This window comes from Procambarus clarkii, chromosome 7 (genome assembly GCF_040958095.1).
Source record: "Procambarus clarkii isolate CNS0578487 chromosome 7, FALCON_Pclarkii_2.0, whole genome shotgun sequence".
Classification (NCBI taxonomy): Eukaryota; Metazoa; Arthropoda; class Malacostraca; order Decapoda; family Cambaridae; genus Procambarus; species Procambarus clarkii.
Genome location: NC_091156.1, coordinates 7,478,695 through 7,503,514, shown reverse-complemented (window position 1 = coordinate 7,503,514; position 24,820 = coordinate 7,478,695). Strand labels below are relative to the sequence as shown.

Below are 24,820 nucleotides of genomic sequence, written 5' to 3'. Positions count from 1 at the left end.
TCCCTCAGAACACTTGAATTACATTTTTTTCCATCAAAACACTGTTGAATTACACATTCCACCAGAACAGAATTGAATTACACAATGAATCGGAACACTCTTCAACTGCATATGCCATAGGATGTCTTCAGCTGGATAACACACACACACCTGACTACAAGACTGTACAGACCAAGTCCGTAGGAAAGTGTTTGTTATTAACGTACATAATAGTCCTCTACCCTTTATATATAAATATATATATATATATATATATATATATATATATATATATATATATATATATATATATATATATATATATATATATATATATATATATAAAGCCAAATTATTTTGTTGTCTGATTGTTATATAACATCAATTAGATATATATTAAACTAAACAAGAAAGACTGAATGACCTATTTTTTTTCATCTCATGAGGTGATAGACAATTTGGAAACAATATATTTATATAAAATATTGGGGAATGTAGATGTATGCAAGGCTGGGAGAGAAATTCCTCCAACTTGGAACGTAGAGTCATAGAATACGGAAATAAACTTGTTCTTGTTTTTGCAAGTGCTTAAGAAACTGCGGTGAAAATATTGTTTTAACACAAGTTCCACTCTCGAGTTGGCTCACAGTGGCTTTATCCTGAGACGTAGGAGTCTTCCATTTAAAACTAACCATGTCAAAGACCAAAAATATAAGCACAGCGTTAGTGATTTACTCATTTTGGAGGAGGCCTTGGTGGTAGAAGTAGTAATATTAGCACAATGATCTGCATCCCTGGCTTACGGCTTACATTCCAGGGACCCGGGTTCAAGCCTCGGAGGGGGTGGGGGTCAGTCAGCCCATACGGACGTCGATAGGTCAAAGCACAAGTTTCGTGTCCCCAACATCACGAATTATTATTATTATTATTATTATTATTATTATTATTATTATTATTATTATTATTATTATTATTATACGGACCAAGAGTAATTCATTCGTGTGAATTAAACATTCAGAGGCCAATTCACCTACAGTCTTTATCCTGTACATAACAAAGTATTTATTGACATATACTAAAGAGGACCATAAAAAGTAGAGCTGGGTGGGAGGAGAGGAAAGGCCAAACTTTAGACGTTACAAAAATAACAACATTATAAAACGACTAAAGAAGTTTGTAAGGTCACACATGACGTCTTGTGCGATGTTACGTCACAGGTGAGTCGCACAAGAGAGCGTTCAAGTTAAATAAACTCATTGGGAAAGAGTTCTTACATAACAGAGTTTGCAGGAACGAGCTTTAAGTCGTCTAATGTAATGATTCCCGACCACTTTGTCTAATCTGCTCCTAAAACTGTTGACGGAGGTAGCCCCTATTATTTCTCCTTTTAGTTCATTGCAAGAGTACTATATGTAAGAGAACATATCTCGAACTCTGATTATGTAGAACAGACGTAAATGTATATATTGCATATATGCTGGTTAGCACATTGTTGAATCACTACAGTCACACTCTGTGATCGAGTGCTCAATATATGATTGATCAATTATATATATATATATATATATATATATATATATATATATATATATATATATATATATATATATATGATCACTTACTACACAATATGATGTCTAAGAGATCTCTAACCCTGTCCACGGAGGACAGAAGAAAATGTATATATGCTGGACAGCACTGTAAATGTATGACCACATCTATGGTAGAAAGTCAACTAAAACAAAACAAAAAGTTAATTTCTCTTACTTACTGCTCTTACTCTGATAAAGTTCATTCCTCTTACTGCTCTTTCTCTGATGAAGTGAGAGATTTTCCTCGCTTGCACGCATGTCCTCTCGTTACGCTATTACTCGATCTAAACTATTATTTTTCTATTTCATCATGCCCCCTGTATTTCTTCTTCTTTCAAGTATCGATAATTTAAATATCTTCAGTCTGTCCTCGTAGCTCGATCACTTCGATTCTACGGTTAATTTTGTAGCAAGTCTCTGTACTTTCTCAATCATCGTTTTGCGCTTTATGAGTTAGGGGGGGGGGGTCCCCGCTGGTGCTGCATACTCTACACAGATCGTGTGTAGGCTGTAAACATTGCTCTGAACGCATCCATGTCTGGATTCCACAAAGTTGTCCTGATGCTCGTCAGGTTTCCATGTGCTGCTGAAGTAATTATATTGATGTGTGCTTCTGGAGAGAACTTCTATCTCCAGAAGCTTATTTTTTAATATATGTTTATTTCAATATATTTTCCTCTCACTGATCTCATTTAGATTCCTCAACTGCATTATATATTATTCCCTCTGGTCTTTTTGCCTTTTGTTCGACCAGAGCTGCAATTGAGAGAGAGAGAGAGAGAGAGAGAGAGAGAGAGAAAGAGAGAGAAAGGGGAAGAGGCAGGCACTATTGTGCCTGACTCCAAAGAAATATATTTTTTTTAAGAAACATGACCTAAGTTGATTTTTCTAATATTAAAATAAAATGTTTATTTTTATGAGCATAGTACGTTCACAATCAAGAATTAATCAAATTATTGAAATCTATAATATTTGCTTTTAGCTTAAAAAATGTTGAAAGCTTCTGTGAACATCTGATTCAATAGTTCGATATGAAGTGCTCGATGTTCAGAACATCTATGAACACTCACTCAGTTTCATTTACCCGGTGACAGGCTGTGCATCGAGCTTCTCAACACAGCAAAGTGAATCGACATTTCGATACCGCGAGAGTGACAGGCGTTTCAAGATGCAAAACAAATAGGGTTCAGCCAATCAGCTTTTAGGCACACACAAGTGCGCGTACACACGTCTTCAGCGAAGGATTAAATGTGTATAACTGGACTTTTTTGTGCGTTTTCTCCGTGAGATTTTCGACTATTTTATTCGTTTGATTACAGTGTTATTCAAGTGTACTTTCAGATATCTTCTATTTCTTGTTTTCCTATTTCCGTGTATCTCTTGTCAGTGTTGCTATCTTTGTCTCTTGTCAGTGTTATCTTTGTCTCTTTACAGTGTTGTTATCTGTGTCTCCTGTCAGTGTTGCTATCTTATCAAGGCCCTTGTCAGTGTTGTCATATCCGTGCCATAATTAAACTTACAGAACTATACTTATATTTCAGTACCTTTCCCATTACACCAATGCACGGTTCTCCATATTATATGAACATAGGAGTGAATGACTATGTAGAAGGCTGGTCAACCCATGCGAGGCACCTCTTCTCGCTCATATATGTCTAACCGATACTTGAAACTTGCCAGTGAGTTTGCTACTATAATGTTACTTGAGAATTTATATAGTGCATCTGCAATCCTATTTCCGAGCAAGAGTTTGCCTATTTCTACTCCAACCCCCCCCCCTCCTCTCTGGCCTCCGCGAGTTCATTTATTCCTATACCCTGAAGTCTCCATTGCTTCATTTTCTCACATTTATCAGCTCCCTTTTCTTTATTCCCTTGTCTCTACTTTCCTCGACATCTCACCTTCCCCCCCCCCATCCTTTCTCCAGCTAGTGTGGTGATAAACATAAGCAGACAGTAAGTGAGGATAACCAGAATACTATGTATACATAATGGACCCAAATGCCCATTCATTCCGGCCCTGTCACAGAGGGCCAACTAGAGGAAGGATGGGGAGTGTGTTATCCATAGTTTAAGGGGGCAGAAGGAAATAATGGGGAAGGGAAAGACTTGGAGGATGGTTGTGTGAGAAAAAGGTGAAATTCGTCATTTTGTGGGTTGTGTGTATGGGGAGATTTGAGGGGGACTGGTAGTGGCCATAATCTGAAGGACAACTGAGAAAGTGGGGAAATGAAGGTCTAAAGAGGGGAATCGAGTTCAAAGGAAGGATGGGAGGGAGGGGGGGGGGGTAACTGAAGTGTGAAGACCATGTTCCATAAAGGTGGAGGGGAAGACTTGAAGGGAGAGAGAAGCACTGGATCAAGGGGGAGCCCTGAACTGGGGAAGGGGGAGGGGGTAGAGGTGAAGGGTTGTTGGGGTGACATTTAGTGAGTGCAAGTGGTGAGGTTTGTAGCTGGAAGTAATGGGAGAGGGAAGGGATGGGGGTGGAGGGGGGAAGAGGAAAGGACGGGAGTAGACGGGAAAGAGGGGGGGGATGAAGGACTCGTCTGGTGTGGGCCACAGACCGAGGTGAAACGGAAAGAGTTTTCAAAACAGTTTATTCACCTGACTGTACTTACCTGTCTATGGATTCTATGGATACTTGCAGGAGGTTGGCCGACAGCTCCTGGGTCCCTGCGCCTAACCTTTAGTCTGCTGGTATAAATGTTCTCGAGCGATGAAAGCTAGGCTGAAGGGGGGATGGAGGGTGTAGGGGTGGAGGAGGGTGGAGAAAGGCCAGTCCTTCCAGACCTTATCCATCGTGTAGAGATCGACTCCCGACCTTTTTTTCCGAACTAGTGACTTAAGGCATCTCGGGGAACGCCTCTATCCCTCCCATTATGAAGTTTATTTCCCCTTTGTAATAGAATGTCATTATCTTCCTAGTTTCTTTTCCTCGATTTGGATCCGAAAGTTGACGTTTGGGTAAAAATGTCGCCTGTTTTGTCTCTGTTGATTATCGCCTGAGTTTTAGAGGGTACGGGAGAGAGGAGAGGAAAGGGGAGTGGAAGGAAGAAGGAACTGGAGAGGAGATGAGGATTAGAAAGACAAGTGGAGGGAAGAGGGAAAAGACGTAGGAACAGGTAGATTGAAAAGAAGTGATGGTGGAAGATGAGGTGTGGAGAGGGAACTGGATGAAATAGAGTTTTGAGGAGAGAAGGGGATTGGAGATAGTTGAAAGGGATTGGAAGTGGAACAAGAAATATTTGTGATATATAGAGGAAAATTGAGATATTAGAGAAGGAAGGAGGAAATATAAAGAGAAGGGTGGTTGGCGGTTGTGGAGTGGTGATTGGTGAGTGGTGGTTGGTGAGTGGTGAGTGGTGGTTGGTGAGTGGTGAGTGGTGGTTGGAAATAGAGTTGGGGACAGGTTTGATTGACTGGGAGGCTTGTCAGGCTGTGATCTCTTTTAACATTTATATTTTTGGAAATGTGTCGGTGAAAGGGAAGATATGTATATATATATTTATAATATAACAAAAACAGTGATACAAGAGACGGAGAGAACGAATTTTCATGAGTTAGGGAAAGAGACGCAGGTAACCTCAAACAAACACACTCTCAGCCCAAAGGCAAAGACAGACAACTGCATCCTGAAACACTCCACAGTGTAAACGTGAACTGTTTGTTTGCGTGTGTGTGTATGTACTCACCTAGTTGTATTCACCTAGGTGTGCTTGCGAGGGTTCAGTTCTGCTCTTTGGTCCCTCCTCTAAATTGTCAATCAACTGGTGTACAGATTCCTGAGCCTACTGGGCTCCATCATATACACATTTGAAACTGTGTATGGAGTCAGCCTCCACCGCATCACTACCTAATGCATTCCATCTGTTAACTATTCTGACACTGAAAAAGTTCTTTCTAACGTCCCCGTGGCTCATTTGAGTACTCAGTCTCCGCCTGTATTCTCTTGTTCTCGTACCACCGTGTTAAACATTTTATCTTTATCTACCATGTCAATTCCTCTGAGAAGTGTCTAGGTAGTGATCATATCTCCCCTTACTCTTCTGTCTCCCAGTGTAGTGAGTCGCATTTCACGCAGCCTTTCCTCGTAACTCATGCCTCTTAGTTCTGGGACTAGCTTAGTGGTATACCTCTGAACTTTTTCCAGCTTCGTCTTGAGGTTGTGTGTGTATTCACCTATTTGTACTCACCTATTTGTGCTTGCGGGGGTTGAGCTTTGGCTCTTTGGTCCCGCCTCTCAACTGGTGTACAGATTCCTGAGCCTACTGGGCTCTATCATAGCACTCATACTCAGTGTGTGTGTGTGTGTGTGTGTGTGTGTGTGTGTGTGTGTGTGTGTGTGTGTGTGTGTGTGTGTGTGTGTGTGTGTGTGTGTGTGTTTTAGAGATAAATATACCAAGTAGATATAATAGAGGGAAAAAATAGATTGGATAAAAAGGCGATCTACAAGAGCTAATAGCTCGATTCTGTAGGCACTTATAGTAAATAAACTCACGCACACACACTCCAACACAGTAAACACACCTTGGTGAGTACACTCAGATACACAAACACACAAATACGTGTGCACACCTCGACAATCTCCACAACAAACTGCGACAGCCACAAGGTGAAAAATACCCCGAGGATCTCCTGAGGATGAGTGCGAAGAGAAAAGTGGAGGAGGAGGAGCAGGAGGAGGACAGGGGCTAAGGGGGTACCTGCGTCAGGGGATGGGCCATGGCAGGGGGAAGGGGAAGGACGGGGGACGTGGATGAAGGCACCTTCCTCCCCCTCCTATCCTCCCTGCTCATTCCTCCACCGAAAAAAAAAATGTCGAAGACTCCAATGCCACGCCTCAGCCACTGATAGTCGAAAGTCTTTGTTCATAAAAGGCCATTTTCGACTCTTTAAAGGATCCGGCGGGGAGCGGAATGAGAGGAGAGATATGCCTAACTATGCAAATGAGACGTTGAGCTTGGAATGCTTGTGAGGGGGGGGCGGCTGTGGTGGAGGAATTGTGAAGGGGGGGGGACAAGGGCTGTGAGAGGGGTTGAAGGGTTAAGGGGGGGGGGAGAGGGGCTGTGGTTGGAGTATAGAAGAGAGGTAGTGAAGTGGAATAGAGGGAGTAGAATGTATGAAGGGAAGCAGGAATATTAAAGCAGGCTAAGAAGAAAGTGGGAATAGGAAGAAGATAGGGGAAGACAACAAGTGAATTAGGGAAAGGTAAGAGGAACGTAGGTAATGGTGGTCGTATGCATGCAGGGAAAGGAGAGAATACGAAGGAAGGAAGGAGTGTGCACTCCACACAGCCAAGGTGCTTGACATGTGCATGTAATTACTTGGAAAACAAGACACTGTATGAAATTTTCAGGAGTGAATGACAGCTAAGCTAAGTGAGAGAGAGAGAGAGAGGCGGAGGCCTTGCACTGTGATTTTTGAGGAAGAGTCATACGCTCATGCACATTTGCATAAAAGGGTCGGGGAGGATGCCATGATTTGGCCCGCAGAGGTGAGCCGCGCCGCTCCTGCAGCTGGGGCCGCTCCTGCTGCTGGGGCCGCTCCTGCTGCTGGGGCCGCTCCTGCTGCTGGGGCCCATGCAGCTGGGGCCGCTCCTGCTGCTGGGGCCGCTCCTGCAGCTGGGGCCGCTCCTGCTGCTGGGGCCGCTCCTGCTGCTGGGGTCGCTCCTGCTGCTGGGGCCCATGCAGCTGGGGCCGCTCCTGCTGCTGGGGCTGCTCCTGCAGCTGGGGCCGCTCCTGCAGCTGGGGCCGCTCCTGCTGCTGCGCCCGTTGGTGCTTACGTCGGTAATGTCACTAGTGATGCTTCCTCCTGCTGCTGTTGGTATGGGCGTCACCCCCCTGCTGCTGGTATGGCCGCCACGACCCCCTTTGCTGTGGCGGTGGCACCTTGTTTGCTGCTGCTAATGCGCTTATACTCACGCGCTGAAGCTGACTCGCTCTGATGTTGCCACCGTTACCTTGGCTGGACCTGGTTATCCTTGCACGGCAACTTATGAATCTCTTCAGCTGCTGCTGTTTAATGTAGCGGTAAACAGTTGTTGCTACTTTTGTTGCAGTTGCTATTGATGATGATTTTGTTCCTGATTTTCTTGCTGCTGTTGTTACTTCTGGTGTTGATCTTGTTACAGATTTTGCTGCTGAAATCTGCTGTCAAAAGCAGGCAACTCTTTCGTCTCCGGTTGAGGCATTGCTCAGTCTTATACATTGAGTAATGAACACCGTGATTGATATGGGATAATATATTTATTAAAATTCCTTCACTATTTAAAATTGGGATTTTTTTAAATTGAGAAAATGCATGATATACAAACCAAATATGGGATAAATCCATGGTGGTATTAGTAAATTCAGGGATGAAAATCCCTGCCAATTTCGGAGGCCAGTTATGGAAGCATTTTTATAAAATGGTCAAAGTAAATATATATATATATATATATATATATATATATATATATATATATATATATATATATATATATATATATATATATAATATAATATTATAAACTGCGCTAGATGTGTATTATTATACATTTTGATTTAACGTTGCTAATTTTGTTTTCTAAATAATTCTATAATGATAATTGGCATTTTGCTATGATTTTACTATCTTTTTACTATTAAATTTTTCAATAAAGCAAACATTGGTGAATAAAAAATAAAGTGATATAAATGGATCATAAATGCTTTTCTCACTTTGGACACGGTATTGAATAATTTAAGAATTTAAACATTGTGCAGTCATAATTATTGTAATTATATCTTATATAATTCTTTCCTCACAACACTGACATGATATTCTTACCAAAAAACAATAAAATGCTAATATATTTTTTCGTCTTTATAATATTAATAAAAAATCGAGGCTAAGAAATATAGTAGCCAAGCAGGTCAATCAATGTTTCACTAAATACAAGATAAAAACTGTGGAATAAATTCATAATATTACTAACCAACCACAACGGTCAGAGGTGATAAATTCCGCAAGCGACGCAGACACCGAAAACATAAGAGCATCACCAGTGGCACAACAACAACATCTGATTCAAGCATGTCGAATCCGAACATGTTCGAGCCGCGACCAACGAGGATTGATGATTCCTGGATCACTTGTCTATAGAAACAAATGTTCCAGAGTGCTTTCCAGGCGGCGAGCAGTCCAGTTTAGTATAACGTGTTGGAATAGCGAATGGAGGACGGGTTGTGGAGAGAGAGAGAGAGAGAGAGAGAGAGAGAGAGAGAGAGAGAGAGAGAGAGAGAGAGAGAGAGAGAGAGAGAGAGAGAGAGAGAGTGATGGAAGTCATCTAGTTTGAAACATATCCACCACATCATACGCATCACACTGCCACTGATGCTTCACATTTATCTTTGTTGATTTTCTGAATTAATGCAATAATGAGTTATTAATTTACATTATAAATACCTTCGTCACTTATTATTTCCGCATCGGTCGACGATATTAACCTCAATAATGCAATTTATAAAACAAAAAACGTTTCTCAAAACTTATTTAAATAAATAAGCTTCCTTTAAAATAAATTTTACCGACTTGTTTTAGCATGTATTATTAAAGGTTCTTTTATTTGTACACAGCTGCTCGAATATTAATTTATGATAATGTCATACACGAGCGCATCTTAACGCCATTGTTTTGCTTCACGCTTCTTTCGTACGTCCAGGGCCAAGTTACAGTCTGTGAAGTTATATCTTTCTCTCTTCCTCCTTCCTCACTTCTTCCTATGTATAACTACAATTCAAGACTCATTATACATTTACGGGCTCCCCATAGCCCGTGCTACTTGGAACTTTTTGATCTCTGTAGCTTAATCTAAAACAACATCATCATCATACAACCGCTAGTGCATCAGCTTCGAACCAGCGCTACAAAAACATCTCACACACACTAGTAACTTCGAGTGTGATGTAGCGACACACTAGCAACTGGCCGCGCACTTTCCAAGAAGGATAGACAGCATAACTCCATAAACCACAATGAATATTGAATGCACCTCGTGCCACTCTAAGAGACTTCAAAAACCACTGCGACCCGTAGAGGGGGTGGTAGAGGATCTTTACTGCCGACCCAAGCTACTGTGGTCCAGGGCCCCACCTGCACCATGTTGCATGGGGTCAAGTTTCTCCTCAGGGAGAACCTCGTTCTCTCCACCGCTGAGATTTTAGCACAAATCTCCGCCACCGCCCGACATCCTGGAGACAAGAGAGGGTGTTCACTTGCTCTTCTCCAGCGATTTGGACCTTGAGAAGTTATACACCGCCACCCCCACGACCACCCCTGCTAGACGCCGGCCTCTCCCTCACACCACCACGACGCTACCTGGCGGACAGGACCGTTTTCATCAAGAATATCAGCACATGGATATGTGCTAATATTCCGCCTATAGGGCGCCTGACAGCTGGGTGGACAGCGCTTCGGATTCGTAGTCCTGAGGTTCCGGGTTCGATCCCCGGTGGAGACAAAGGGGCTAAATGTTTCTTTCACCTTGATGCCCCTGTTACCCAGCAGTAAATAGGTACCTGGGAGTTAGACAGCTGCTACGGGCTGCTTCCTGGGGGTGTGTAACAAAAAGGAGGCCTGTTCGAGGACCGGACCGCGGGGATGCTAAGCCCCGAAATCATCTCAAGATAACCTCAAGAAGATGGATCAACCACCGCGACGACATCTTCGCCAGCATCAACGTTCAGAACCCGACGCTGACAACGGTAGCGGTCAAGACCATCTCCAACGCCGACGTCAGCGGCAGACCATCACTGAAGGTGACCTTCACCACAGCGACCCACGCCATGGACTACAGACTTAAGTGCGCAGGAATCACTATACTACCCACCCAAGTGACCAAGGAACGCTTCAGGGAACTCCGGCAGTCCTTCAAGTGCTTCCAATACTCCTACTACACCATGAAGTGCAGAGATGCAGCCTTTACGCCCAGGAACATCACTACACATCCTCCCACCGACGCTGCCTGCTCTGCAATGGCCCACTCTTTGCAGTCTCACCTGACTGTCTCCTCCAGCAGAAGGAAATCCAAAAGACGACGGCTGCCGCTTCCTCTACCACCATACCTCGACCAGCAAACCCACTCCCACCGAACACACATGTGACTCCCACACCACCGCCCGGCCCCTGGGGACCGGGCGACCACACCACCTCTGACCACATCACCACCGGCCTCGCCTGCAGCCTTCACCAAGATCACTTTTCTGACCGTCCTCCTTCACCTCGCCGACAAAATGGTGGGAAACAACATTACCCGCTACATCCACGTCATCAACAGGCTGCTCGTCGCGAATGAACTTCCAACAGCTGCTGTACCCGATGACCTTCCATCACTGCTACCGGACCCCTGAGCCGACCCCCAGAGAGCCCTCACCATCCGGCCACAGCGACTCCACAGTCCCCGAGCTTGTCCCACTGACAGGGACGGCAGCAGCCCCCCCCCCCCCGGGACAGCTGACCAGGACGATGAGGCCGACTCCTAAGACGAAACTAAGGAAGTTGACCAAGATGACTCGACCGACTTCTGTGCTTCAGCCGATGTCACCGGCTCTCCCGCCCGTCATGCGGCCATTCGGACACCATCTTTCCCTCCAGGTCCCACATGGGCACCAACCAGATTGACAGGCTCCCATGCTGCCTCCTCCGGATGTATCCGACATGGCCGCGCATTTTCCAAGGAGGACAGACAGCATAACTCCATAATCCACAATGACTACTGGGAATACAAGTGCAGGGAAGCAGGACGAATCATTCGTATGGTCGTCCCTCACGAACGCCTCGACCACCTCTGCGACTACGACACCTTGAAGAAGGAAATTCGACCAGACTACCAACATCAGGGAACTGGGATTAGGAAACCAGTCCTCTTTTAACACCCGAACAACTCTCCCTAGACCGGCCAGCCCGCCGATATCCCTGCTGACTCCTGTGGCACTCAGCTGTGAGTGATGTGTGTACCCCATCAATTCACCGGTCTGACCAGCCTTATGGGCTTGGATTGGAGTGGCGCGTCTACGGACCCCATCACCACATCTTTAGTACCAGCTATTGATACTGATAATAGCTCCAAAGTGTTTCCACTTATGGGCTCACCATAGCCCGTGGTACATGGAAATTTTGTTCCAATAGTTGAAACTAAAATAAAACAACAACATCATACAAATCATAATTATGATATGTATGATGTTGATATCATACAAATCGTACAAAATCTAATTATACTCCTTGATACTGCCTTCCCTACACTCCCAGGTCTGTTCACATCTCCTGAGGTTCTGTACTTCCGGCTGCTTCCACTTCGACATTCATTCATCGTTGTAATTGTATTCCCCTACAACGTATTTGTCAATCCTTCCTTACACACTCTATTCTTTATGCTCCTCTCAAACAACCCACGTATTAAACTTATATCCATACGTTGCTCCTGCTTCTCTGGCACGTATTCCATCTCCTCTACCCTAATACAGATCTCACCTTCCCAACTCATCACCTATACCTTCATTTTCCCGCTCCCTTTTCTCACATGTCCGCTCCTTTCACTATCTTATCTTTCTCCTTTTTTCCTTCTATTCTTCAAAACACTTTTCGAAATATTTCCTTAACTTCTTTTTTATTATACCTCACTTTCTCCCTATCCACTCTTCTCCTTTCACTTGATTTCTCTCTCTGCTTTCCTCCTGCTCCTCTTTCTTACTCTCGTCCCTCCCTGCAGGATACTCCAGGGAGGACATTAGCTCTTGCTCAGCTTTCACAAATTATACTCATAAATAGCATATCCAGCTCTCTCGTTACTTTGAGTACAACCACTAACGATACATTGAATCGCATATTCAACTCTCGTTATCCTAAATACAGTATAAGTACTAACGATACAGCGAATCACATACCCAGCTCATCCTACTCAGATCACTGATCAACTCTCGTTAAGCAGATCATATATCCATCTTATGTTAGTTTTATCCGAGCATCACAGTAACGATATTGCGAATCACATCGAGCTGACACTATCGTGAATACATCTAATATATTTTCAGCTAGTTGTCTCTTCGTACGTGACCTGTGAATGGCAGGGTTAAGATGACTCTCAAGCACATGAATTCTTTATGAATAAGACTTGAGCATTTCTGTAGAGAAGAAGGTTGAGCTTCCGCGAAGGAAGCTGCTGGTGTCTCCCTGTGTGTAGCAGAACAGAACTAGGAATTAAAGCGCAAAGTTCGGTATAATTGGCCGTAATTAGTGAGAAAATGCGTAAAAAACAATGGAAGTTAACTATAGCGCTGACAGCTTCAAGAAAACTATGGTCCCATTATGTAATTTGCTACAATTTTGTAGTCTGCAGCGGCTGATTCTCGCCTCTTCCTTATCTCTCTCTCTTTCTTTCTTGCAGGATATCAGATTATGCTTATTTGTATATATATATATATATATATATATATATATATATATATATATATATATATATATATATTATGAGCCACACCTTGTATAATCTCTCTTTTCCGGGGCTCAAAGGCGTCACAGACCCAACCAGAGAGAAAAAGTTTGTAGGTGTTATTGGACACCAGCGTGAAGGAAATGGTCCGAGCAATGAGTGAAATGTTAGAGGAAAATGAAAACGGAAAATGAGGATAGGTTGATGAGTGACCCAGGTTTTAAAGTTTATTTTTTTAAGTAAATACAAATTGTCCTTTATGTAGGAGATAAGTCGCTGACTCCCACTCATGCATCACTTTTCTTGCTTCTTGAGTCACTGTCTTCACTTATTCATCACTCACTTTACTTCATGAGTCTCTGTCCTTATTTATTCTTCGCATACGTTACTCCACAAGTTCTCGCTCATTCATCACTCTTCATTATAATCTTTCTTTAATGCTGTTCATATACTGTTCCACGATATTCCCTCCCTCATACTTCCCCATCAGTCCCTCATCCATTCTCCATCTCTCCCTTATCCATTCCCCCGTCCCTCCCTCATCCACTCCACTACCCACCTTCATCCATTTCCCATCTCTCCCTCATAACCATCACCCTCATCCACTCCTGCCTTGACGGTACTTCAACCACTACTCACTCAAGTCCTGTTCTCTCCGGCTCATATGACCCGAGAAAACAGATTCATCGGGTTTTTTGTACACATAAAACAGATCTTATGGCCCATGCACGCGCTACAAAAGATATCATCGTCCAGTAACATCGACTGTTGACATCTGAGAATGCAATCCCTATTATATATACATAGTGCATTACATTTTCTCTTTAAGTCAAAGAAGATAAAAAAATGTTTTCTTCCATGACGAATTACGTCAAAACATTTAATTTTCTAATTATATCTCATCAAACACTTCATTCTCCAGACATAGCATAGCAGAAAAATATCATCGAGGCAAGAAAGCCAACAACCAATGGCATTACTCTGGGCGTTCAGCCTGGCCAATGACAGCAGTGTTGACGTACAGTCGAGTAATCAGCTGAGGGAACTCCCTCTAGACCTCATCTGTGAGGTGACAATCTTACATATTATCTTAGAAACCTTTTAAGCAAATTCCTCAGTGTTCTAATATCTGGTGAGTCACTTTTGCTTTATACATATATATATATATATATATATATATATATATATATATATATATATATATATATATATATATATATATATATATTTATATATATATATATATATATATATAAATTTGTATGTATATTATATTATTGAAGTCAAGAAAATAGAGGAAAAAGAGATTACAAGCAATGCGATATACAGATTGAAGCACAACGCAGTAGAAACTCCAACGAAGTAATTACTCGACGGAACTAACAAGTAACAGTGAAGTTTCCGTGAGACTCCAAGAACAAGGAGCCTTAAGTTGTCTTGAGCCTATGAGGGCAATTACTTTAAAAACGAACTTTAACATCAAGGCTTGAAATCCTGCTTTTGTAAAATAAAAATAAAAACTCTATACATCTATCTCCTTATCTATATCATCCATAGAAAAATAGACCAGAAGTCGAGAAATTGGAAATGAGAAAAAAAAAATCAAATTGGAATAAGAATGAAAAAAGAAGGCGAAGAATAGTCCAAGAAGAATGAGTGAGGAACAAGGAAAACACCTGAAGCTACTCCAGACACAAACCTTTCAGTGGATCCACCAAGTATCACGCGAGTCAGTGGATCTACCAGAGTCGATGTTGGATTAACCCACTTTCTCAAGAGTCAATGGATCTTAGAAAAATCGATGGATCTGGCGAAACCTAGAGTAAAATCGTCTCGATATCTTAAGAAAGTTGGTAAGTCCAGTAACAACATAATCCGTTTTGTAGCTCCATATTGCCAACAGTGTCAACTGTGGTGCCATGAAGAGTTGAGTCACTTGGGAGGAGAACTACAGAAAGCTGCGAGAGAATTTAAAACGTGTACTGTTAGTGATGATAGCTAAAAGTCGGCCCTATGTACACTTTAGACAATAAATATGCCCTAAACATTTGCATCTACCCGGCTATGACCACTACTAGCCTTGTGATTTTTAATCATGGGCCCCACTGACCCCGTGATCACTGATCTTGTAATAACTGACCTTATTACCACTGGCATTATAAACCACTAACCATATGACCACTGCTTGTGACTCATTACATTGTGACCATTGACCCTCAAACCTTTGAATCTGTATCAGTGACGTTTGAAGGTCAAGACTAAAAACAAGAGTATATCAGCGTTAATCTTAAATAATCTCTTCGGGTCATTTACTAAAAGGGCATCAAAGAATATGGAGACAATAGCTTGATCGGCCAAAAATGACACAATTATGCGAATACTCAAAGACTTATCCCTAATTTTATCTCAGAAAATGTAGTTAATACTGCAGGCTCCACGATTATTAATGAAAATACTATTATTATTATTTTTGTTAATCGTTTGGTGATTATTATAATTAATACAATTAATGAATGGACAGAAGCAGAAATTATAAAAAAAGTGCAAATACGTTTGTAAAGTTTATCATTAACTTTCAAGGTCCATCTTAGCATGTTCACCTTCCTGTTCCATAGTGTTTCACTTCGCGCCAGACTCTCACTCTCTGCCTACTCCTGCCTCTCTTTTTATTGTTTATCTCAAAGAATACTCCTTCTTTCTTTTACCCCTTACATTATAAACCCTTCGCTCTTTCTTCAACGTGTCGCCTGATGCTCCGCTTACTCTTACTTCACTTGTTCCTTCTCCTCCTCCTCCTCCTCCTGCTCCACCTCGTCTTACAGCGGCAAGGTTTGAGACAAGACGAGAACTGTAAGCAAACCTTCTATCTTCCTTCCTTTACCATATCCATTCAAAGTTGTCGAAATCCCGAGCGCTATCCTTAATGGAGTAATTTTTCTTCAGTCCCCTTGGAGCCTTTACACTCTGGTTGATCACATCCTAGGGAGAGAGAGAGAGAGAGATAGAGATAGAGAGAGAGAGAGAGAGAGAGAGAGAGAGAGAGAGAGAGAGAGAGAGAGAGAGAGAGAGAGAGAGAGAGAGAGAGAGAGACAGAGAGACAGACAGACAGATTGTTGTAAAAGCAGAGAATGGAGAAGGGAGAAGAGAAAGTGAGAGAAAGGGAGGAGGAAGAGAGAGAAAATAGGGCGAGACAGATAAACTGGCAGATAGAGAAGGAAGGGGACAACGGAAGGACGGAGAGGTGGGTGAGAGAAGAGAGGGAATGATCGAGGATCATTTAAAGGATCAAGGAAGAGAGCGAAACGAGGTAAGAGAGGTGGTGAAAGAATGAAGGATGGCGGGAACGGGTGAAGGATGGGATGGTGAGGGATGGGTGGAATTGAAGAAGGTGGGAAGGAAGAGAGAGAGAGGTAGATAGTGAATAGAAGAGAAGGAAGAAGAACTCTGGTTTCCCTTCAAAACGTATAAATCTTTTTTTCCCGAAGGAAGAAAGGAGAAAAGAAGCGAAAAAAAACAATAGTCAAGAGAGACGTGACGTTGTTGTTGTTAGTAGTGGTTGATAGTGGGTGGTGGTGGTGCTGTTGTGATGGTGGTGGTGCTGTTGTGAAGGTGGTGGTGCTGTTGTGATGGTGGTGGTGCTGTGGTGATGGTGGTGGTGCTGAGGTGATGGATGTGGTGCTGTGGTGATGGTGATGCTGTGGTGATGGTGATGGAGGAGGAGGAGGAGGAGGAGGAGGAGGAGGAGGAGGAGAAGGAAATGGGAGTGGTGGACACAATCCGGCCTGACACTATTGTGTGTGTGGCGATTTAGAATTTTTTTTATCTCTCCTTACTGGCGAGCCTTGTACGCCACGCTCAGTGAAACCTCCTGCGACACACACACACACACATACACACACACACACACACACACACACACACGCAGGTGACCTGGATGAAAGCACAAGCCATGGATTGACATAGTGAACCCAATCATAATGGTCACAGATCAGAGGAACAGAGGAACGTAACATTTTCATGTTTCCCAGACAAACTGAATGTAAATGTTGAATAAAATAAAGAAGTTGTCAGATAAAACAGAAGAGGAACGAATAAAGAGAAATAATAGATTGAAACAGCATCAGAAATTAAAGAGTGCTATGAGAGAAATCAGAGTATTTGATTAACAAACACAAGTCAAGGCAGAAGACTTATTGGAGAAAATAGAGGTCAGTTTGCTGAGAACTGAGAGACAGACTACCCCTTCCCGTACCTCTTCTAACGGCTATACAAGAGAATGTCTGTCAGTACCAAGGTTGGAAGCCAGATGCTTAGGGCTAGTCTCATCCAACTTTCCAAGATGACATATGGACTTATGGGAGTATCATTGTCATTGTAAGTATTGTTATGAAGTACTTATATCATTGTTTATATTCCACGAAGCAATTTTCTTAAGCAAAGATGTGTATTTGAAGATGCTGTCTTAGAAGTCCTTATTTTTTTACTGGAAATTAAATGTTATTTTTCTTTTCCCTTTTTTTAAACATGAGCAACAAGATAATTTTTTTTTCCCCAAAAAAGTTAGTTTGTCGCTCTTTCGTCATTCATGTTCTAATAAAACGTTTCGCCATTATTTTCGTGAAGCTGCTAACCATTATTTTCGTGAAGCTACTAACCATTATTTTCGTGAAGCTACTAACCATTATTTTCGTGAAGCTGCTAACCATTATTTTCGTGAAGCTGCTAACCATTATTTTCGTGAAGCTACTAACCATTATTTTCGTGAAGCTGCTAACCATTATTTTCGTGAAGCTGCTAACCATTATTTTCGTGAAGCTACTAACCATTATTTTCGTGAAGCTGCTAACCATTATTTTCGTGAAGCTGCTAACCATTATTTTCGTGAAGCTGCTAACCATTATTTTCGTGAAGCTGCTAACCATTATTTTCGTGAAGCTGCTAACCATTATTTTCGTGAAACTGCTAACCATTATTTTCGTGAAGCTGCTAAAGATTATATTCGTGAAGCTGCCAGTATCTCTAAATTATCTTGCTCTTCTCATTTGTCTTGAATTAAGTGATTTAATCTTTTCTTTTCATCGTAATTAACCAATTCTGTTTTATCTTTTACTTAAATTAGGTTGTTTGTTTCTGCTTCTATTTTAATTTATCTTTTAATACAGAAATATAGGCCTTCATTTTTGTTTCATATCTTGTTTCACCAGTTTTCAGTTATTTCTTATTGCTTTAATGTTTTCTTTAAGTTATCCTTTAGCTTATAATATTTTTAAATAAGGAATTTTATTTGTGCTGAAGTCACCCCATTGTTATGAAAAAAAAAATCCATGCTGGTTATTTCTTGCCGTCATTAAAAAAATGTATGAATTTTTGTTAAGCAATAAATTTTTGTGTGCGTCCTGTATATGTGAGCTTATGTTTCATTATATATCTTTTATAAGTAATTTGGAAATAGAAAACCAGAGAGAGAGAGAGAGAGAGAGAGAGAGAGAGAGAGAGAGAGAGGGAGAGAGAGAGAGAGAGAGACGGAAAACAGTTAGAAGACTTAAATCAGCACTGAGCGTCTTCCCTCAGCTCCGTTCTCCCCCTTAACAATACTCACCAGAGCCCATAAAGCAAGAGTCAGCCTTGCAAGAAAAGCCCTTTTTCACCACCCTCAACAACTACATCTCTCTCCATTGCTTTTCTGTGTAATCATATATATATATATATATATATATATATATATATATATATATATATATATATATATATATATATATATATATATATATATAAAATTAAATATGACCGAAAAAGTAAGATTAATAATTCTAACACGAATTTTCTCAATCTTTCGTACATTTCTTTTCACTGTTGGAGGTAATTCAAAAATCAATTCTCCAAAATTCATTTTTATTTCTAGTCTGACGCGACACTTGAGCGCGTTTCGTAAAACTTATTACATTTTCAAAGACTTTACACATACACAAATGAATAGAACTTACGTATCTCCGATTTGTTTATATCTACTTTTGAGTGAGGTGGATGGGGTGAGGTGGTATTTAATAGGGTATTATAGTTGTGTCACAACTATATTCTACCCACCTCAAGACTCCGCTCCAATATAGAAGCATCAAGAAATATGGACCAATAGGCTTTCTACAATCACTTCTATTCAATACCCATTGTTTCATGTTCTGGCTTGTGTTGATGAAATTAATACCTTATTAAATACCACCTCACCCCATCCACCTCACTCAAATGTAGATATAAACAAAATCGGAGATGTGTAAGTTCTATTCAGTTGTGTATGTGTTAACTAAAGTCTTTGAAAATGTAATAAGTTTTACGAAACGCGCTCAAGTGTCGCGTCAGACTAGAAATAAAAATGAATTTTGGAGAATTGATTTTTGAATTACCTCCAACAGTGAAAAGAAATGTACGAAAGATTGAGAAAATTCGTGTTAGAATTATTAATCTTACTTTTTCGGTCATATTTAATAATATATGTCTACAGAAAAGACTGCTACCAATATATATATATATATATATATATATATATATATATATATATATATATATATATATATATATATATATATATATATATATATTTCAGATAACACAATTCCGAAATAAATCCTCATTCCCAAGCTGGAGTTGTCGTCAATAAAGAAGGAATCCCCACAGACAATATCAAGTCATTTTTTCCTGGCAGTGTAATCGTGCTGCCATCTGGGACCGATATGTCACGGGAGTAGTCGAGTGCGAATCCCCTCACTCTCGGCTTCCCTATCTCGATGATGTCTGACGTTTTTTATTGCTTATGTGCGAACGGCATCACATCTTCCTGGCACTGTTAGCGAGAGCTCTAAAGTAAGCCCAAGACAAAAGATCCGGGATTTCTATCAGTTTAGAAGCCTTTAACGCTGTTGGGGGAAACCACCCCCCTCCCCCACTGTGAAAGGTTTATGGCTGTTGCCAAAGCCGCGGCCACCGCCTGTCGTTCGTACGCGTCGAGCTGGAATATAGGGGCTCAATTCCTTTCTTCAAGTTCTTGCTGAATACCAAACACGCTGCCATCTCTTTATCGTCGGTAAATAACTGGTGGGGGCGAGAGGGAGGCAGATGACAGATTCTGAGAACATGCACACGCCTCTCTCTTCTGGGCGAGCATGCAGAATTAGACACTGGTATTTTATAGTGTGGGTGAGGTGAGAAGTGATTGTGAGGGTGGCGGTGGTGATTGTGATGGTTATGATGGCGGGGGTGGTGATTGTGTTGGTGGTTGCTGGCGTGGGGATTGTGTTGGTGGTTGCTGGGGTGGTGATTGTATTGGTGTTTTGCTAGGGTGGTGATTGTGTTGGTGTTTTGCTGGGGTGGTGATTGTGTTGGTGTTTTGCTGGGGTGGTGATTTGTGTTGGTGGTTGCGGGGGTGGTGATTGTGTTGGTTGTTGCTGGGGTGGGGATTGTGTTGGTTGTTGCTGGGGTGGTGATTGTGTTGGTGTTTTGCTGGGGTGGTGATTTGTGTTGGTGGTTGCGGGGGTGGTGATTGTATTGGTGTTGATGGTTGCTGAGGTGGTGATTGTGATGGCGGTGGTAGTGATGGCACACATACACACACACACACACAAACACACACACACAAACACACACACACACACACAAACACACACACAAGATAGAGGAAAATAGGTCGGAAGTCAGTACATTAGACAACTGCTGATTAAAAAGTCGGAGCCCAAGAGCTAATATCTCGATCCTGCAGGCATTAATAGTAAACACACAAACAGACACACACATTTACCGATGGTAAAAACTTAATAAAATCTTGTCCCCCCATCTTCTTCCCTCCTAAGTGCAGTCAAAGACAGGAGCCTCACAGGGTGTTACTGTTTTTGTTTCAAGAGATTATCTGGGATAATGTGTATTTATTATTTGTATTTACTATTTGTGCCTGCAGAATCGAGCTATTAGTTCTTGGACCCCGCCTTTCTAACCAATTAATTTTTCCTCTTTTATATCTGCTACATATATTTCTCTCTAACACACATCCCCAGGAAGCAACCCGTAACAAATATAATTCCCCAGGTACCTATTTGCTGCTAGGTGAATAGAGACATCGGGGTGAAAGAAACTCTGCTCGTTTGTTTCCGCCTCCGCCGGGGATTGAACCCGGGCCACTAGAACTACGACCCCAGAAGTAGTAGTCCACTGTGCCGCTTGCCCTGGTCGTGGTGAGGTCCGCGAAGAGGGCGGGGGGGTGGGGGGTGAATGTGTACTCACCTAGTTGTGTTTGCGGGGGTTGAGCTTCGGCTCTTTGGTCCCATCTCTCAACCGCCAATCAACAGGTGTACAGGTTACTGAACCTATTGGGGCTCTATCATACCTAAACTTAAACCGTGTATGGAGTCAGCCTCCACCACATCACTTCCTAATGCTTTCCATTTATTAACTACTCTGACACTAACAAAATCCTTTCTAATGTCTTTATGGCTCATTTGGGCACTCACACGCTGTGTGTGTGTGTGTGTGTGTGTGTGTGTGTGTGTGTGTGTGTGTGTGTGTGTGTGTGTGTGTGTGTGTGTGTGTGTGTGTGTACGTTAGAAAGTACGTTTTCAGTGTCAGAGTAGTTAACAAGTGGAATGCATTAGGCAGTATGTGGTGGAGGCAAACGCCATACATAGTTTCAAATGTATTGTGTGTGTGTGTGTGTGTGTGTGTGTGTGTGTGTGTGATGAGCGTCTCTGTCTTACCGCAATACAGGACCCGCTCCACACCACCTCATGCATCATTTCGCCGTCTGCAGACCTTCTCCACAGCCGCCGCCACCTCCTACCCCTCTTCCCCCTCCAACTCCCTTCCCCCCCCCCTCACTCTTCCTCCTCCCTTTTCGCCATCTTACCATTCTCCTCCACTCATCCTCCATCTCCCCCACCGCCACCTCCCACACCTCCAACCCCAAACTCTTCCTCCCCACCTCCACTACCACTGTCTTTTCCTCCACCTTCCCCTACCTGCAATCCATGCCTTCCCAACCGTCACCTAACCATCCCCACCTACTGATTCACTACCGCCTCTTCCTAACCATCATCCATCTCCACCATGATCATCTTATCCTTCACCTACCCCTGCCACCTCTTCCACCTATCCCCCCTCCTCTATCTCAACCGCCTTCCGTTCCCTCTCCACAGGATTCTGTGGAGTGTGAGACGAAACACACAGCTTTCCTCCTGTAACAAGATAACAGTACACAGCATAACAGTATAACAGCAGAACAGTTTAACATTGGAGGAACATGTCTGGATATGGTGATGACCAGGTTAGCAATATGCAATGGGAACTAACTTCTCATACAAGCACAAACAACCGCCACGTCAGGTTAAGACCACATAAGTTATAAGTGTGGCCTTGTAATCTGCTTGTGATAAGTAATCTACATCAATACATCCCAAAGAACTCACACGGCTCCCCAGTTGTATATGATCAAGCATAGACTGAGACAGTGAGGGCTGTGTGTGTGTGTGTGTGTGTGTGTGTGTGTGTGTGTGTGTGTGTGTGTGTGTGTGTGTGTGTGTGTGTGTGTGTGTGTGTGAAGAGGTGCTCTAATGAGCACTGAGGACATACCAGAGAGAAGAGGGCACTACTTACAAGACTTGATAGGGTGCTCTGCTCCAACGGGGGTACAGTTGATGGCTGTAGCAGCAGGTGTGGGCATACCTGTAACAGTATAGACGCCTGTCACATACCTTATATATACATGGCGTTTAGTCCCTATGTGCCGTTCCGCATACCCGCACTCAGATATACCCCTCACTTAAACCTAACCACACTCACACGTACCCACACCTACACGTACCCACACTCACACATACCCACACTTACACATACCCACACGCAGCCTTACACTGATATATTCTGCTACACCCACAAGCCTGTAAATAAAAAGATGCCTATATAACACATGGATATATGCCTGTTCAGTTCAAGAACATACATCTGTTCAGGTGTATGTTCTTCTTGTATGTTCTGGTCAAGTGGTAGCATGCACAATGAACCCCGGAAAGTATATATCCATATACATGTATATCCACATACATGTAGATCCATTTATATGTAGATCTATATATATGCAGATCCATATACATGTATACAGATATATATACAGTTATATTCGTATACATGTAGATCCGTATACATGTAATGAGGGAGAAGCAGAGCGAGATGGTCACTTCAGGAGGCGACTTCAGCCATTGCGTTCTTCAATGAATAAGCTTTAATCAACTAAATCTTCATGGGGTGTTGACGCCCCTGGGCGGCAAGGGTGACTGTTCTTTGGTGGTAAGGTTGGCCGCCACTGGGAGGCAAGGTTGGCCGCCACAGGGTGGCAAGGTTGGCCGCCACAGGGTGGCAAGGTTGGCCGCCACGGGAGGCCAGGTTGACCGCCACAGGGTGGCAAGGTTGGCCGCCCCTAGGTGGCAAGGTTGGCCGCCCCCAGGTATGATTACAGGTCATGCAGAACATTGTGTTTCAACGCTGCAAGCTTTACTAGACGAAGAAGGTGATGATGATCTTGAACGCTCCCGGCCTGAGCCCGTTCCGGTGATGAGCTACTTGTCTGCCAATTAAGGGTGTATACATCCTTTACCCAAAAAACTGGTTTTAATATTCGCAACTTAGTACTGATCACAGACGGAATATACCGAGAGTGATTGCGTGCTTAGAGGTGTGCGTGCGTCGGCTTTTTGCTTGCGCATATACGCAAGAATTCTTTGTTTTGACATGGCGTTGTATGTGATATATCACACTCTTTGACATATTTGTGGTCGTGTAAAGTAAGTATGTTGTAGGTCATCCAACGAAAATGTGTGCATTTACTATTTGTGTTTAATATTTGGGCCTGCAGGATCGTGTTATTAGCTGTTGGACTCCGTCTTTCTTACCAATCTATTTTTTTTCTATTATATCTACTACATATATTTTTCTCACACACACACACATTGATTGACGGTTGAGAGGCGGGACCAAAGAGCCAGAGCTCAACCCCCACAAACACAACTAGGTAAGTACACACACACACACACACACACACACACACACACACACACACACACACACACACACACACACTCAGGGGCTAGCTGGCTGAGTGGACAGCGCTCTAGACTCGTGGACCTAGGGATCGGGGTTCGATCCCCGCAGCCGGCGGAAAAATGAATGGGCAGACTTTCCTTCACTCTGATGCCCCTGTTACCTAGCAGTAAATAGGTACCTGGTAATTAGACAACTGCTACGGTCTGCTTCCTGTAAAGGGTAGGGGGGGGGGGGAGGGGAGGGTGTGTGTATGTGTGTGTGAAAAAAATTGTTAGTAACAGTTGATTGACAGTTGAGAGGCGGGCCGAAAGAGCAGAGTTCAACCCCCGCAAGCACAACTAGGTGAACACAACTAGGTGTTCCTAGGTGAGTACACACAACCTAGGTGAATACACACACACACACACTTCCACAGGAAGCAGCCCGAAGCAGCTGTCTAACTCCTAGGTACCTATTTACTGCTAGCTAACAGGGGCATCAGGGTGAAGGAAAGTTTGCTAGGTGAAGAGGGAAATCAGGGTGACAGAAACTCCCCCGATTGTTTCTGCCTCGGTCGGAAATCGAATCTGGGCCCCTATGATTATGAACACCGAGCGCTGTCCACTCAGCCGCGAGTGTGTGAGTGTGTGTGTGTTTGTGTGTGTGTGTGTGTGTGGGTTGATGTACTACAATAATAGCTGAGATCAGGTTTATCAAGACGCACTCTGGGGTGCCCGCTGACAGTGATG

At 42.8% G+C, this 24,820-nt stretch overlaps 1 protein-coding gene across 1 annotated transcript in view; it reads right to left on the bottom strand.

Annotated features, from left to right (window-relative positions):
- LOC123761475 (homeobox proposcipedia) overlaps positions 1-24,820 on the bottom strand; it is a 103,418-nt gene that overhangs the window by 64,680 nt on the left and 13,918 nt on the right. The window contains exons 2-3 of the mRNA XM_069314493.1: positions 22,884-22,933; positions 22,650-22,718 (exon numbers count right to left, since the gene is read on the bottom strand). Coding sequence (XP_069170594.1) covers positions 22,650-22,718; positions 22,884-22,933 — 119 coding nt within the window. The remainder of the gene's footprint in view (positions 1-22,649; positions 22,719-22,883; positions 22,934-24,820) is intronic.